This window comes from Pleurodeles waltl, chromosome 3_1 (genome assembly GCF_031143425.1).
Source record: "Pleurodeles waltl isolate 20211129_DDA chromosome 3_1, aPleWal1.hap1.20221129, whole genome shotgun sequence".
NCBI lineage: Eukaryota > Metazoa > Chordata > Amphibia > Caudata > Salamandridae > Pleurodeles > Pleurodeles waltl.
The window spans coordinates 1,931,226,480-1,931,243,033 of NC_090440.1; the positions used below are offsets into that span (position 1 = coordinate 1,931,226,480).

At 47.1% G+C, this 16,554-nt stretch overlaps 1 protein-coding gene across 2 annotated transcripts in view; it reads right to left on the bottom strand.

Moving 5' to 3' along the window:
• Window positions 1–3,306, bottom strand: part of BLTP2 (bridge-like lipid transfer protein family member 2) — a 727,711-nt gene extending 724,405 nt beyond the window's left edge. For both annotated transcript variants that reach the window (XM_069226186.1, XM_069226185.1), the window contains exon 1: window positions 3,109–3,306. In XM_069226186.1, coding sequence (XP_069082287.1) covers window positions 3,109–3,176 — 68 coding nt within the window. In that variant the 5' untranslated portion in view covers window positions 3,177–3,306. The remainder of the gene's footprint in view (window positions 1–3,108) is intronic.
• Between the last annotated feature and the right edge of the window lie 13,248 nt (window positions 3,307–16,554).

Sequence of the window (16,554 nt, forward strand, 5' to 3'; positions counted from 1 at the left end):
TATTATGGGGAGATCATACTGGTTATACCACCCCAAAATGGGAGGCCGATTTTCAGCCACACTTTGCCTCTCGTGCACCTATCTGTGAACTTTATATCTGTGAGCATATAGCCAATTATATCAATGTGTACACCTTGGTGCTCCCCAGGACTGATGTCTTTGGGTAACAGCCGTATGGACGTCCATTTTTACAGAAACAATCCTTTGGGTATGATGCTATATAATGAACCAGAATCTACTATAGGTTCTACAACTCTATTGCTAATGATGAACGCAGCCTTTGGTCTCTGTGACCTATCGGTTGCTTCATGTATTTTACCAACATCACACAATCGTCGCTGTACATCCCTGACGTTTCCTCCATCAACATAGCTACCTTCCCTTTGTTATATTCCTTTTCTTTGCACATTCTAGCAAAATGGACCTTTTGCCCACACTTTCTACACTCCTTCCCAATAGTGTAATTTTTTTTTATAGTCTGATGAGTGAAAACTACTGTCACACCTACTGCAACTTTTATGAACAGTTTTGATCCCATTATAAGGTGTCCTAGTCGGTTTGGTGGTATTTTCACGTAACCCTTTAGACAACCATGCAAATGCGCCTTCCACCAATGCTACTTCTCCAGAGCTCATAACTTTTTACTTTATGGATATGGATTTAGCCATAAGGAAATTGTTCAGCAGATGGCGTGAGTTCTTTACAAGAACTTACTTTTCCCCTGTAACGAGATTCTGGTTATTATAGAGATGAGCGTAGAGAGCAGAACGTACTGAGTAATGAGTTCAAAAGACAACTGAGACGCTGGGTAACATTCCACGCGCCTCTGTGAATCATCATATACAGCGCTCGAGCATACTTCCCAAGGAGCGCTGCGCTCGAGTCTACTTCGAAAAATGTGCAGGTGAGATGAATGTCGTTAAAGGGCAGGCCTCATTTTAGGACAATAACAATGCTCCACATGAAAGAATAGCATATCAGGCTAGTACGCGCTATTTTATAGATAGTATCCTTGTATTTTGATTCGTCTGCATCATATGAATCCTTATAACACAGAATAAATCCACAGAACGGCGACATTCATTCACCTTTTTAATAGTCATAGCACTGAGATGTGTTTGTTCTATACATATCTTCACAAAGCCGAATAAATCTGCAGTGATATCTAATTAATATATTCACGTCCTTGTAAACAAACACTTTCCACTTGTAAGTCTTGGTCTTACTCGAATCTACGCATGGGTTCTGTGCATCTACGTAGCGAAAAAAAATCTTCTATTGTTGTATCCGCTTGCTGTACCGGTACTTGTCGCCAAAAATGTGGTAAATAGACCGTTCTCCTCAAATATAATTTTCCAAGTTTGTGAAAAAACAGAAAGACTCACATTGTGGTGCTCTCTTAACGGGTCAGCAGGCAACGGTCTATGACTAGAGCCCACGCTCATTAACTTTCTATCAGAGAAAATGGGTGTCACACAGAATTCCTTTGAGTCAACAGAATGCTCCCAAGGTGAACCACATAACAGCCATCTTTTGGAAGATGTTCTTGGGAAGAACCCCACAAACACTCCAGGGACACGTCTAACTCATTTGCTCACTGGAACTATAAGTCCCACTACTTTCAAAGATCAACAACCACCAAGTGATCAAATGTCACAGGGACCAAAAAGGGCAGTCTAATAACAGAGGAAGCAGTTTGCCTAAAGAAGGATCACATATTTGATGATGATGATGATGAAATCAATAGCTCAGTCTAATCGTAAAATTGAATTTTACAAGCGAATAAACACACGGCATTCCCATTCTACCTGCAATTCTTCCCGTTCCCAAAATTGAAAATTAGGTCATATGACCTGGGCCCAAACAATATTTCGTGAACATGGCTCCCATGCCTGTGTTGATGGTCGACGAACATTCACATACCTTGTATGTTCCCTACGCCGGGATTCCGAATGCTGCAGCCAGGCCTGCATCTCGTTATCTGCATGAATAAGTCGTTTTTTTTTTAACCCCACAGACATTGTTGCCGTCGCTGGTATGCTAACTAAAACTGTCAGTCGCTAAAGGGAATTGTGTTCTGGCAGTGGAGCAACAGTATGTACATAATTCTCGCGTATCGAGTACAGTCCTCTTACATTGGATTACACATGTATTCATGTTAAAGCTAACATACCTACACAGTTACCTTCTTCCTCCCCTCAACAGTTAATACATTTAAATTGCTATTCTGACCCTCAGAATTATTAGTGTAGGAGCTAATCCCATAAGACTAACAAATATTCTTAAACTTTCTGTAAAGTGAATGCACGCAACTGTGTCATCCACACAGACTCGTAACCCACACAAATCTAAACCCAACAGAACATGGTTCTTACTATAAGTCGCCAAATATTGATCAAGTAACTGCACTTTAAAACAGCACTGGCAAAGTCAACAGGTCTGGCATGCATCTCTACACACTTAAAAGCCTACAGCAGTGTGGGGGAAAAAAAAAACTAAAGTGACTATTGCTATACTTATACAGTGAATCTATGAGTTAATAATTGCAATGCGTAACGATTAGGTGCACATTTGAGAAGTAAAATGGTCCCTCGTGCATGATAATGCAAGCACTCTATATGAGACGGACATCAAACAACCAACACCATACAACGAAGAAGTGTTACTCGTCTGGATGAAGTCAAAGCCCATTCTATGTATAGTTTAAAGGACTGGCAACAGATATCTGCGCTGTCAACCCAAAGCTAACAAAAAGTTTTAATCAGCCTGACAAAATAACTGTACATACAGGAAAATGCAGTTGCATTAGCATGCATTGTGAAAGACCACACTACAGACGAAATGTTCCATGGTCCCTTACACTATGACTTACACTGAGAGTGCATAACTCCCCTTGCCCACAAACACTATGATTAATTGTAATTGTAATAGTATTTATATAGCGCTTACTACCCCTGACGAGGCGTCTAAGCTCTTTTCGGCGAGTAGCACGCTACTCTGGAACCCAAAAGGAATTAGTGCTGGATTATTAAGGGTCTCACATGATTTTTTCCTGCAAACCCATACTGTCCTATCTCTCTTCCTTTTCAGACCACACTCCTTCCTCACCTTCCAATAAGCAGCGCGCTCAGAACCGCCAGCAGCAGCGCTAGGAACCCGGCGGCCAGCGCCGACATTTCTGCCCAGGGTGAAAGGGGGGGAGCCCGGGAAGGGCTGTCAGCTAACCGCGCGGAAGCAGCAGATACACATTCGGGTACCGCACAACCTGCCAACGACCCGCAGCGTCTAGCCAATCAAAACCGGCTTAATGTAGTACACCAATCCTGAGCGAGCTTGGAGCCCACGACACAGAAACTCACCAATTAGAGGGTCTCCGAGTTCTAAGCATACTGACCAACCACGAACCAGAGTTCTAGGCATAGTGACCAATAAGGAACCTGCCTGGAACCGCAACTGAAGCATAGAAAGGGACAAGTGAGTTACAAAGATTGCAGGCATGACGAAACTACCAAGTGAGCGCAAAAGCGGCCATTTTAAAAAGTAAACTGCATCTAGTGCCAAAGTGGCAGCCAACACCTACGATGATCATTCGACCTTGTAAAGCGCGAAAGGGGACTTTTCTGTGCAAATTATCCCCAGTATTCTAAAGTGAGATTTAGTTAACGTGATTTCAGACCTTTCAAGTTTGCCAGGTCCATGCGTGATTCAGCGCATTTAATCCAGATTTTTTCCTATGCTATCTAGGGCATGTATCCCCCTTTTTACTCGAGCATAGGCGTAAGACCTCAAGGATACTTTAGTATACATATCTGTGGAATTGAAGCCACACCCTTCTTCTCATTTGTTTGATTCAGTGTAACTAAAAAATCCTTGCTTGCTAGTGGTCAGTCCTGCCTTTTTGTCCCTCCTTTTTAGGGTCTAATATTCAAGTGCATAGGTAGCACATGCGTCTTGTTTTTGAGAGGCTGATGTGTTCAGTAAAGGGCTTGGAGCCCACCTGTCTCTCACCATTTGTTGGTTTGTGTGGCATTCTTCTTTACAGTCTTGTAATTTGCCAAGGCATGCCTGGCATAATTTCTGTTCCTCTGTGTGGAGCAGGGTTCAAGCACTAATTGATTCAACTTAATTATGCCCGTCCACTGCTCCCGACATGATTGAGGTAATATTTGTTAATCTTAACCGCTTCTATGCCTTGGACGAGATGATCTCGTTCAAGGCTACAGTTCCCCTGTGCCTTGGATGAGATCATCTCGTCCAAGGCACAGGGGAACTTGGGGGAGCACTAGCGCTCCACCCGTGCACCCCCTCCCCCCCAAGGCGGGGATGGAAGGGGAACACCTTCCCCTTCCACCCCCGCCCCCCCCCCCCCTGTGACGTCAGCGCGCGAGCGCGCGCTGATTTGTCACAGGGGCCTCCCCAATCGCGCTGGAGCTTCCAGCGCGATTGAAAGAGAAATGCAAAAGCATTTCTCTTTCAATCACTGGGGGAGGCCCGGAGGGGCTTCAAAGGGAAGGAAAAGTATTTCCTTCCCTTTGAAGTCTCTCTGAGGGTTTCAAAAGCCGGATTGCTTGCCCTTGGGGGCAGATTGGCCGAGTTTAGGTCAATCTGCCCCCAAGGGGGCAGAAACAACTAGGCACCTGGGATTTGTTTTTTGGCGCCAATGTCACGCAGGGGGAGCGACCCCGTAGGCAAGGGTCGCTCCGGGGGGAGGGAGGTGGGTGTTAGGGGGGCAAATTTATTTTAGGACATCTCTGCCCCCCCCCCTGGGGCCGGCTGAGCTACAGGCCAAACTCCACAGGTAGGCACCTTGCAAAAAACACCTCTGTTTTCTGTGAAAAAATATGTTGTGTCCACGTTGTGTTTTGGGCCATTTCCTTTCGTGGGCGCTAGGCCTACCCACAGAAGTGAGGTACCATTTTTATCGAGAGACTTAGGGGAACGCTGGGTGAAAGGAAATATGTGGCTCCTCTCAGATTCCAGAACTTTCTGTCACCGAAATGAGAGGAAAAAGTGTTTTTTTGGCCAAATTGTGATGTTTGCAAAGGATTCTGGGTAACATAACCTGGTCAGAGCCCCGCAAGTCACCCCATCTTGGATTCCCCTGGGTTTCTAGTTTTCAAAAATGCACTGGTTTGCTAGGTTTCCCCAGGTGCCGGCTGAGCTACAGGCCAAAATCCACAGGTAGGCACTGCTTTTTATAAAAAAATGTGATGTGTCCACGTTGTGTTTTGGGCCCTTTCCTTTCGTGGGCGCTAGTCCTACCCACACAAGTGAGGTATCATTTTTATCGGGAGACTTGGGGGAACGCTGGGTGGAAGGAAATTTGTGGCTCCTCTCAGATTCCAGAACTTTCTGCCACAGAAATGTGAGGAACATGTGTTTTTTTAGCCAAATTTTGAGGTTTGCAAAGGATTCTGGGTAACAGAACCTGGTCCGAGCCCCGCAAGTCGCCCCTCCTTGGATTCCCCTAGGTCTCTAGTTTTCAGAAATGCACAGGTTTGGTAGGTTTCCCTAGGTGCCGGCTGAGCTAGAGGTCAAAATCTACAGGTAGGCACTTCGCAAAAAACACCTCTGTTTTCTTCCAAAAATTTGGATGTGTCCACGTTGCGCTTTGGGGCGTTTCCTGTCGCGGGCGCTAGGCCTACCCACACAAGTGAGGTATCATTTTTATCGGGAGACTTGGAGGAACGCTGGGTGGAAGGAAATTTGTGGCTCCTCTCAGATTCCAGAACTTTCTGCCACAGAAATGTGAGGAACATGTGTTTTTTTAGCCAAATTTTGAGGTTTGCAAAGGATTCTGGGTAACAGAACCTGGTCCGAGCCCCGCAAGTCACCCCTCCTTGGATTCCCCCAGGTCTATAGTTTTCAGAAATGCACAGGTTTGGTACATTTCCCTAGGTGCCGGCTGAGCTAGAGGCCAAAATCTACAGGTAGGCACTTCGCAAAAAACACCTCTGTTTTCTTTCAAAAATTTGGATGTGTCCACGTTGCGCTTTGGGGCGTTTCCTGTCGCGGGCCCTAGTCCTACCCACACAAGTTAGGTATCATTTTTATCGGGAGACTTGGGGGAACGCTGGGTGGAAGGAAATTTGTGGCTCCTCTCAGATTCCAGAACTTTCTGCCACAGAAATGTGAGGAACATGTGTTTTTTTAGCCAAATTTTGAGGTTTTCAAAGGATTCTGGGTAACAGAACCTGGTCCGAGCCCCGCAAGTCACCCCATCTTGGATTCCCCTAGGTCTCTAGTTGTCAGAAATGCACAGGTTTGGTAGGTTTCCCTAGGTGCCGGCTGAGCTAGAGGCCAAAATCTACAGGTAGGCACTTCGCAAAAAACACCTCTGTTTTCTTCCAAAAACTTGGATGTGTCCACGTTGCGCTTTGGGGCGTTTCCTGTCGCGGGCGCTAGGCCTACCCACACAAGTGAGGTATCATTTTTATCGGGAGACTTGGGGGAACGCTGGGTGGAAGGACATTTGTGGCTCCTCTCAGATTCCAGAACTTTCTGCCACAGAAATGTGAGGAACATGTGTTTTTTTAGACAAATTTTGAGGTTTGCAAAGGATTCTGGGTAACATAACCTGGTCCGAGCCCCGCAAGTCACCCCTCCTTGGATTCCCCTAGGTCTCTAGTTTTCAGAAATGTACAGGTTCGGTAGGTTTCCCTAGGTGCCGGCTGAGCTAGAGGCCAAAATCTACAGGTAGGCACTTTGCAAAAAACACCTCTGTTTTCTTCCAAAAATTTGGATGTGTCCACGTTGCGCTTTGGGGCGTTTCCTGTCGCGGGCGCTAGGCCTACCCACACAAGTGAGGTATCATTTTTATCGGGAGACTTGGGGGAATGCTGGGTGGAAGGAAATTTGTGGCTCCTCTCAGATTCCAGAACTTTCTCCCACAGAAATGTGAGGAACATGTGTTTTTTTAGCCAAATTTTGAGGTTTGCAAAGGATTCTGGGTAACAGAACCTGGTCCGAGCCCCGCAAGTCACCCCTCCTTGGATTCCCCTAGGTCTCTCGTTTTCAGAAATGCACAGATTTGGTAGGTTTCCCTAGTTGCCGGCTGAGCTATAGGCCAAAATCTACAGGTAGGCACTTCTCAAAAAACACCTGTTTTCTTCCAAAAATTTGGATGTGTCCACGTTGCGCTTTGGGGCGTTTCCTGTCGCGGGCGCTAGGCCTACCCACACAAGTGAGGTATAATTTTTATCGGGAGAATTGGGGGAACGCTGGGAGGAAGTAAATTTGTGGCTCCTCTCAGATTCCAGAACTTTCTGCCACAGAAATGTGAGGAACATGTGTTTTTTTCAGCCAAATTTTGAGGTTTGCAAAGGATTCTGGGTAACAGAACCTGGTCCGAGCCCTGCAAGTCACCCCTCCTTGGATTCCCCTAGGTCTCTAGTTTTCAGAAATGCACAGGTTTGGTAGGTTTCCCTAGGTGCCGGCTGAGCTAGAGGCCAAAATCTACAGGTAGGCACTTCGCAAAAAACATCTCTGTTTTCTTTTAAAAAATTGGATGTGTCCACGTTGCGCTTTGGGGCGTTTCCTGTCGCGGGCGCTAGGCCTACCCACACAAGTGAGGTATCATTTTTATCGGGAGACTTGGGGGAACATAGATTAGCAAAACAAGTGTTATTGCCCCTTGTCTTTCTCTACATTTTTTCCTTCCAAATATAGGAGAGTGTGTAAAAAAGACATCTATTTGAGAAATGCCCTATAATTCACATGCTAGTATGGTCACCCCGGAATTCAGAGATGTGCAAATAACCACTGCTCCTCAACACCTTATCTTGTGCCCTTTTTGGAAATACAAAGGTTTTCTTGATAGCAATTTCTTACTCTTTATATTTCAGCAAATGAATTGCTGTATACCCGGTATAGAATGAAAACGCACTGCAGGGTGCAGCTCATTTATTGGCTCTGCGTTCCTTGGGTTCTTGATGAACCTACAAGCCCTATATGTCCCCGCAACCAGAGGAGTCCAGCAGACGTAACGGTATATTGCTTTCGATAATCTGACATTGCAGGGAAAAGTTACAGAGTAAAACGTAGAGAAACATTTATGTTTTTTTCACCTCAATTTCAATATTTTTCTTTTTCAGTTGTTATTTTCTGTAGGAAACCCTTGTAGGATCTACACAAATGACCCCTTGCTGAATTCAGAATTTTGTCTACTTTTCAGAAATGTTTAGGTGTCTAGGATCCAGCATTGGTTTCATGCCCATTTCTGTCACTGACTGGAAGGAGGCTGAAAGCACAAAAAATTGCAAAAATGGGGTATGTCCCAGTAAAATGCTAAAATTGTGTTGAAAAATTTGGTTTTCTGATTCAAGTCTGCCTGTTCCTGAAAGCTGGGAAGCTGCTGAGTTTAGCACTGCAAACCCTTTGTTGATGCCATTTTCAGGGGAAAAACCACAAGCCTTCTTCTGCAGCCACTTTTTCCAATTTTTTTGAAAAAAACGAAATTTTCCCTGTATTTTGGCTAATTTCTTGGCCTCCTTCAGGGGAACCCACAAAGTCTGGGTACCTCTAGAATCCCTAGGATGTTGGAAAAAAAGAACGCAAATTTGGCTTGGGTAGCTTATGTGGACAAAAAGTTATGAGGGCCTATGCGCGAACTGCCCCAAATAGGCAAAAAAAGGCCTGGCACAGGAGGGGGAAAAGGCCTGGCAGCGAAGGGGTTAACTTCTAGTGCCCCCAAACAGAAGGCTTGTGACTGGCAAAAATGTCCCCAGCACCACTAACAAAATTGAACAGATTTATTTTTATAGCGAACTTTCTTTTATTTTGTCAAGTCGTCTTTCTCAGTTTAAACTCATTTCTCTTTTGTTTTTGCTCGTGGGTGCTGTTGTCAAAAGATGACAATTAACTTGTTTGAAATATTGCAAAGTGACCATGTTTCTTTATTATGTGCAATCTCTGAAATGATGCTTTAACACACAGCAGTATACCCCAATCCACCCCATTAATTCCGCCCCACTACGATCCACCTCAATCCAACCCACTTTACACCACATCAGTCCACCCCAATCCACTCCAACCTACCCCACTTCAATCCTCCGAACCCACCCCAGTGTAATCTGCCCCACTCCAATTCTTCACCTCTAATCAAAATCAGTCTGCACCACTCCAAAGCAATCTGCTCCACTCCAATCAAAACAATCTGCCGCACTCTAATACAAAACAATATGTCCCACTCAAATCCAAAACAACATGGCCCACTCCAGCTCAGAACTATATGCCCCATTCCAATCTGCCCCAGTCCAAAACAATCTGCCCCACTGCAATCTGCTGCACTCCAGTCCAAAATAATCTGCCCTGTTTCATCCAGTCTGCCTCACTGCAATCCAAAACAATCAGTCCCACTCCAATTCACCTCATTCCAATCTGCCCCACTCCAATCCAAAACAATCTGCCCCACTCCAATCTGCCCCATTCCAATCCAAAACAATATGCCCCACTCCAATCCACCCCATCCCACTCCAATCAACCCCACTCCATCCCTATTCACCCCAATCCAGTCTACTCCACTCCCGCCAATCAACCCCACACCATCCCAATCCACTCCACTCCAATACTCCAGTCTGCCCCACTCCAATCAAAAACAGTTCGCCCCACTCCAATCTGCCCCATTCCAATCCAAAACAATATGCCCCACTCCAATCCAATCCACCCCATCCCACTCCAATCGACCCCACTCCAGTCTACTCCACTCCCACCAATCAACCCCACGCCAACCCAATCCACTCCACTCCAATACACCTTAATACAATCTGCCCCATGCCAATGCAAATCAATCTGCCCATAACAATCCAAAATAATCTGCTCCAATCTGGGCAACTAGAATCTTCCCCATTCCAATCCAAAACAATCTGCCCCACCTCAATCTGCCCCATGTCATTCCAAAACAATCTGCCCTACTCAAATTCATTTAAATCAGCCCCACTCCAGTCTGTCCACTCTTAATCCAAAGCAATCCTCCCCACTCCAATTTGCCCCACTACAATGTCAAAACAATCTGCCCCACTCCAATCCAATCCACCTCACCCCAATCCAACCCGCTCCATCCCAATTCACCCCACTCCAATCCACCACTATTCACCCCACTACAACCCAGTCCAGCCCACACAATCCAATCCACCCCACATCAGTGCAATCTATCCCAGTCTAATCTACCCCACTCAAATCTAATACACCTCACCCCAACCCACTCCAGTCCAGTCCACCCCACTCCAGTTCACCCCACTCCAGTTAAATCCACCCACTGGAGTCTGATCCACCCTACTTCAATCCAACCCATCCTACTCCAACCCACCCCAGCCCATTCCCATACAACCCACCCTACTCCAGCCTTCCCACCCACTCAATCATCCCACCCCTATCCAACCCAACCCACCCTAATCCAATCCAACCCACCCCACTCCAATCTAATCCATCCCACTTCAATCAAGTCCATCACTATACAATCCACCTCACTCCAATACAGTTCACCTCACTCCAATACAATTCACCCCACTCCAATACACTCCACTTTAATCTACCCCACTCAGTGCAATTCAGTCCACATTAATCCACCCTACAGTTGAATCCACCCCATCCCAAACCACCTTAATCTACCCCATTTCAATCAAGTACACCACTCTCCAATCAATCCATCCCACAGCAATCCAATCCACCCCACTTCAATATAATCCAATCCAATTTACCACAATCCACTCCACTCCAATCCACCCCAACCCAATCGAATCCACTCCACCCACCCCAATTCAGTCAACCTCACCCCTATCCAATCCACCCCAAATCAATCCACCATAATCAATACAATCCACCCCATCCCACCCTAATCCACCTCACTCCACTTCACTCCAATCCGATACACCCCACTCCAGTACACCCCACTGCAGTCTAATTCAGCTCATGCCAATTCAATCTACCTCACCTCATTGCAACCCCAGTCCAATCCATCCCAGTACACCCCACCCCACTTCAATCCACCTCCTCCAGTCCACTTCACCCCAACCCACCCAACCCCAATCCATTCCACCCCACTCCAATCTACCCCAGTCCAATCCATCTCACTCCACTCTAATCCACCACACTGTTCCCCAGTCCATCCCTCCTCATCCCAGTTCAGTCCACCACACTCCAGTCCAATCCATCCAGCCTACCCCACTCCAATTCACCCCACTTTAACACAATCCACCCATTACAATCAACCCCAGCCCTGTCCAATCCACCCCACCCAATCCAGTTCAGTCCACCCCACTACAATCCAATCCATGCACCCCACCGCATTCCAGTCCACCCACCTCCATGCAGTCCACTCCACTCCATTCACCCCAATCCAAACCACAGCAATCCAATCCAACAAACCCTACCCCAATCCAATCCACCCCACCCCACGCAAATCCAATCAATCCCATCCCATCATTCCAATTCAAACTACCCACCCAATCCAATCTAATCCACCCCACTCCATTCTACCTCAATCCCATCCACCTCACCCCATTTCAATCCATCCCACTCCAATTAAATCCATCCCACTCCACCCAAGCCACCCCATTCCAATCCACCCCATTCTACTCCATTACAATCCACCCCACTTCCTCAACCCACTCCAACCTATGCCACCCTATTCCACCCTACTCCACAACACTCTCTGCCACTGTATCTTACTCCCTTCTACTCAACTCTACGACACTCTAATCCTCTTACTCCACTACACAACATTCAGACAAATCCACTCTACAACACTCCATTCTCCCACTCCACTCTGACACTCCACGCCACTAACCTTTTGCCATGCTGAACAAGAGCCACACTGGTGTACAACATGGCAAAAAAAGCCAATAGTTCATGTATAAGTGAGACCTATGGGCTTTGCCAATGCTTGTTCCCTTTGGTCCTCCCACAGAGCTTGACTAAGTACGGTATCATTACACTTTGTTGAGGTCATCTGTTCATGGGGGGACTATTTTTTCATTTTTTCCAGCCTGTGTTACACTGAGGGTGCTCAGGCCCGTAGCTGCTTCCACTTTATTGCAGCTTTTGTTCCTCCCATATGGCTTAAATTATTTTGTATTCATCCTGAAGGCAGCTCCCAGGCTCCGCTTGCAATGGAGAGCAATTAATTATTGTGGCTTTAACTCTGCCCCCTTTAATTTCCTCGTCCCGTCGGTAGCCGGAAAAGACCATCTGCTGGAGCTACACAGACGGGGGTGCTCTGCTGCTTAGTGACTTGCACGTACGATGTTTGTATCAGCATGATCCTACAATTCTATGTCAGGACCGGAGGCTCAGATTATGCTTCTCTTTCCATGCTTTATTTTAACAGCAACCAATGAAAATCATGGAAAGTAAAAAACTACATGACCCAACATGAGTCATATCACGTACTAAACCATAGAGGAGGAAGCCTATAAAGTGTTGCATCACACCCAGCCACTCCTCTTTCTTTGCTGCTTCGCAGCTAGATAAGTGTGATTTATTTTTGCTTACTGTGGATATACTTAAATGTGTTGGAGCGGGCTTTTCCCCTCCTTATAAGCGTCCTTTGGAACGCTTTGCCATCAAGTGGAGTGGGAGCAAGGGAGCGAGGACTCGCGCTCTCCGCGCAGTCTTTTTCTATGCCGGTGAGGTTTTTCTTTCCTTTCTCTTCTCTCAGGTTTTATGACCCGCGCTCAGCGTGAGCGCGTTTTTTGGGTCTACGCTGGTATCTTTCTCCCTGCTTCACCGCGTGTGCATTCAGACGCGCGTGTGAAGCCTTCCTCCCTGGCCGCATTTCGCTTTTCCCTCCCGGGACGATTATTTGTTAACACTCGGTCGGAGCGTTCCAACTTGGTGTGTCTTCGCGCTCCCTCGGAGCGCTCCTTCTATTGTTTATTTCTCCCCGGGGGGCCAGAATCAAGCGCTCGTACCGGAGCGCATCTTAGAAATTTCTTTTTTCTTCACAAGGGCGTTTATTGGGGCGCTGCCTCGTGTGAATCAAGCGCTCCTGCGCCATTAACCTCCTCGTCACGGGGACTTGTTAGAGGCTCTGCCTCTTGAAATCAAAGCGTTTTTCAATGCTTTTAAGACCCTCATTGAATTTTTCCTCCACCGGCTCAGCTCCCATCTACGCCCCAGTGCTTGGACACTGGGGTTGAAATAATTCTGATTCAGGCTGGGCCTGGCTTAAGGGTATTAACCCTTCAAGGGCAGCTCCCTCCACATCTTAAAAAATTTAATTTTGTGATTACTGCCCTGATTTATTATTTTATTAGTTTTACTGCTCTCCTGGAGCTCACCTCTGCTGGATCTCAGTATGGCTGGCTATGATGAGCAGGCCGAAGAATTGTACTATATGGATGATACTGCTGGCTCGTTTGACCAGGACTTAGTGTATGCTCTAGATGCAGGGGTGCGTCACTCAGTTAATCAGGCCTTGGCTCAGGCCATTCAGCCCATCAAGCATCATCTCTTGGGCTTGGTCGATCAACAGGCTTGGGCAGCTCCAGTGAGCGCCTCTTCCATGGGAGATCCTTCCTTTGCGGCAATCCCGCAGCCTGAGAAACAACTTTCTAACCCGCATGCTGCGGATTTCTAATCCCTTATAAGGAATATGGCAAGAGAGCATGATTACAATGCAGGATCACAAAAGAAGGGTGTGGATGTTCCAGCCTCTTCTTCTTCTTCCTCTGAGCCTTCCTCCGACCAAGAGGGCGCGCCTCCTCATAAATGCAAGAAGAAAGCTCACCACCAGGAGGTTCCTACCCCTAAGGTGTTGACTTTCGAACCAGAGGACATCGTGCACCCCAGATCTTCTCTGTGGGTACCGCCCCCTGAGGTGGCGAATTATGTAGAAGCCCATATTAGACATGGATTTGATAAAGATATTCGTTCTAGATTAAGGTCTGAGTGCCCTAGACCTGATTTTCCATCCAAGTTTACCGAGACTCCAGAGTTGGATCCTACCCTAGTAACTTTCCTCCAAACATCCGCTAAGGATCCGAAGAAGGGTATCGATCGCGCCTGGCGTGGATGCCAAGATAAACCTTTAGACATTTCCGGACCTCTAACTAAGATCCTCGAATTAGCCTTTCAAGCCAAGGAATCTGGTGATCCTATTAACCCAGATATTCTGGTAGGCTGTGCTCAGAGAGCTCTATGTTTCTTAGGCAATGCTAATTGCGCCATCTCATCTGAGCGACGCAGATCGGTTTTGAAGAAGCTAGATCCCAAACTGGCGGACCTCGCTGCATCAGAATCAGGCCCCGTGGCCCAGGGTTTACTTTTTGGCTCGCCCTTCATGAAGGAACTTTCTAAGTTCGTATCCACCTACGCCAGTCTGGACAAGGCACAAGGATCCATCCAGAGAGTGCTACGTCCACTTTTTCGAGGGGCCGGACGCTACAGAGGGCGTGCCTTCGGCCGTTTCAATCAACAAGGCCCCCATCGTGGATCCTTCCAACAAGGAAGAGGGGGTTATCAGAGCTACGACTCCTCCTCATCTACCTTCTACCCTTCAAGACCTAGGTACGGTCGAGGCAGATTCCGCAGAGGGAGATCCAAGGGACAACAATCTTTCTCCCAAGAGTTGGGAGCCACAGGTGAGCTTGGTCTTGAGTTCAGAAGTGATTTTGGGGGGCAGAACTCAGAAGTTTTTGGAGAATTGGTGTCTAATTTCTTCAGATGCTTGGTACCTAGAGACCGTGCAGGGGTTCAAGCTAGAGTTTTACGAGTCCCCTTATCAGACATGCCTTCCCAGGCAGGGATATTTTTCCCTTCAAGAACACAGTCTTATATCCACAGAAATTTCAGCTCTGCTCAAGAAGGGCGCCATTATCAGAGCTCCCCATCATCCGTCAGGTTTTGTCAGCCCAGTATTTCTGGTCGACAAGAAGGGTGGCGGCTTGCGCCTAGTTCTAAACTTAAAAGACTTCAACGTTTTTTTGCTATATCGTCATTTCAAAATGGAAGGTATCCATTTACTGAGAGATGTTCTCCAAGAGGGAGACTGGTTAGTCCGCTTAGATCTAAAGGATGCTTACTTGACCATTCCTATTTTTCCTCCACATCGGAGGTTCCTTCAGTTTTGTTGGGAGACCGAATATTACGAGTACAAGGTGCTCCCCTTTGGTCTGTCCTCCGCCCCTTGGTGTTTCACAAAAGTTATGCGTCCAGTAGTGGAATTCCTTCGATCCCAAGGGGTCAGGTTAATTGTATACCTAGACGACATCTTAATCATGGCCCAAGACCGGGACCTTCTGTTAAATCATCTCGAATGGTCAGTGTCTCTGCTCCAGATTCTGGGTTTCATAATCAATGCCCAAAAATCTGTTCTAGCCCCTTCACATCGGATAGATTTTCTGGGATTCCAGATAGACTCATTGCAGTCTCTTCTGATTCTTCCTTCCGGGAAGATCCGTTCAATCAAGAGAGAATTGAAGTGTCTATTATCCAAACAGACTGTTTCCTTGAGAGCGATTGCTCGCATGATGGGCCTGCTTTCTTCTTCGATTCTGGCGATCTTCCCGGGTCCCTTGCATTACCGAGCCCTTCAGCGTTTGAAGATTTCTCATCTTCAGAAGGGACTTCGTTATGCAGATCAAATTCCCCTGTCAGAGGAGGCCCGTGCAGAGATGCATTGGTGGCTCGATCATATGGAAGCCTGGAACGGCAGAGCCATATTTAGCTCTCTCCCGGATGTAGTGATAGAGTCCGACGCCAGTCGGTGGGGCTGGGGAGCCCGGTGCGGATCAGTGTCCACGGGAGGCAGATGGTCCAACTCGGAGTTGAGTCTCTACATAAATTGTTTGGAACTCCTAGCAGGCTCTTTTGCAAACAAGAGTCTTTCTCCCATCAAAACGAATTGTTGTATTCTACTTCGCATGGACAATATCTCGGCAGTGAGATATGTCAACAAGTTGGGGGGAACTCGTTCCCGCATTCTGGCGGAGATAGCCAAGGAATTCTGGCACTTTTGCCTTCAGCACAGGATTTCAGTGGTGGCGAAATACCTTCCCGGGGCCAGCAACTTAGTGGCCGATTGGAACTCTCGTCACCTGAGAGACTTCAGCGATTGGAGGTTGCATCCCAGAGTTTTCCAAACTCTCTCTGCGAAGTGGGGACCCTTCTCGATCGATCTGTTTGCATCTCGCCTCAATCGGCAGATGAAACGTTTTTTCAGTTGGAGGCCAGATCCAGAGGCCTCAAGGACGGATGCGTTTCTTCAGGACTGGTCTCAGGAACTGAGTTATGCATTTCCTCCCTCCCTAATGATTCCCAGGGTTTTGGCCCAGGTCAGACGTCAGCAAGGGGAGTTAGTTCTGGTGACGCCCCTTTGGAGATCTCAAGCTTGGTTTCCGGTAGCAATGGAACTGAGTTGCGATTATCCGATCCTTCTTCCCTTCCAGGAGAATCTTCTCCAGGACCCTCGGGGCTTGTTGCATCCGCTGATCCTGTCAGGCAAGCTATCCCTGATGGCATGGCGTCTTTCAGGGAAAGATGGGTCATCCCAGGACTTTCGCAAGAGTCTTCCGACTTCATTGCGGGTTCCTGGTCCTCCAGTACTCACAAGAGATA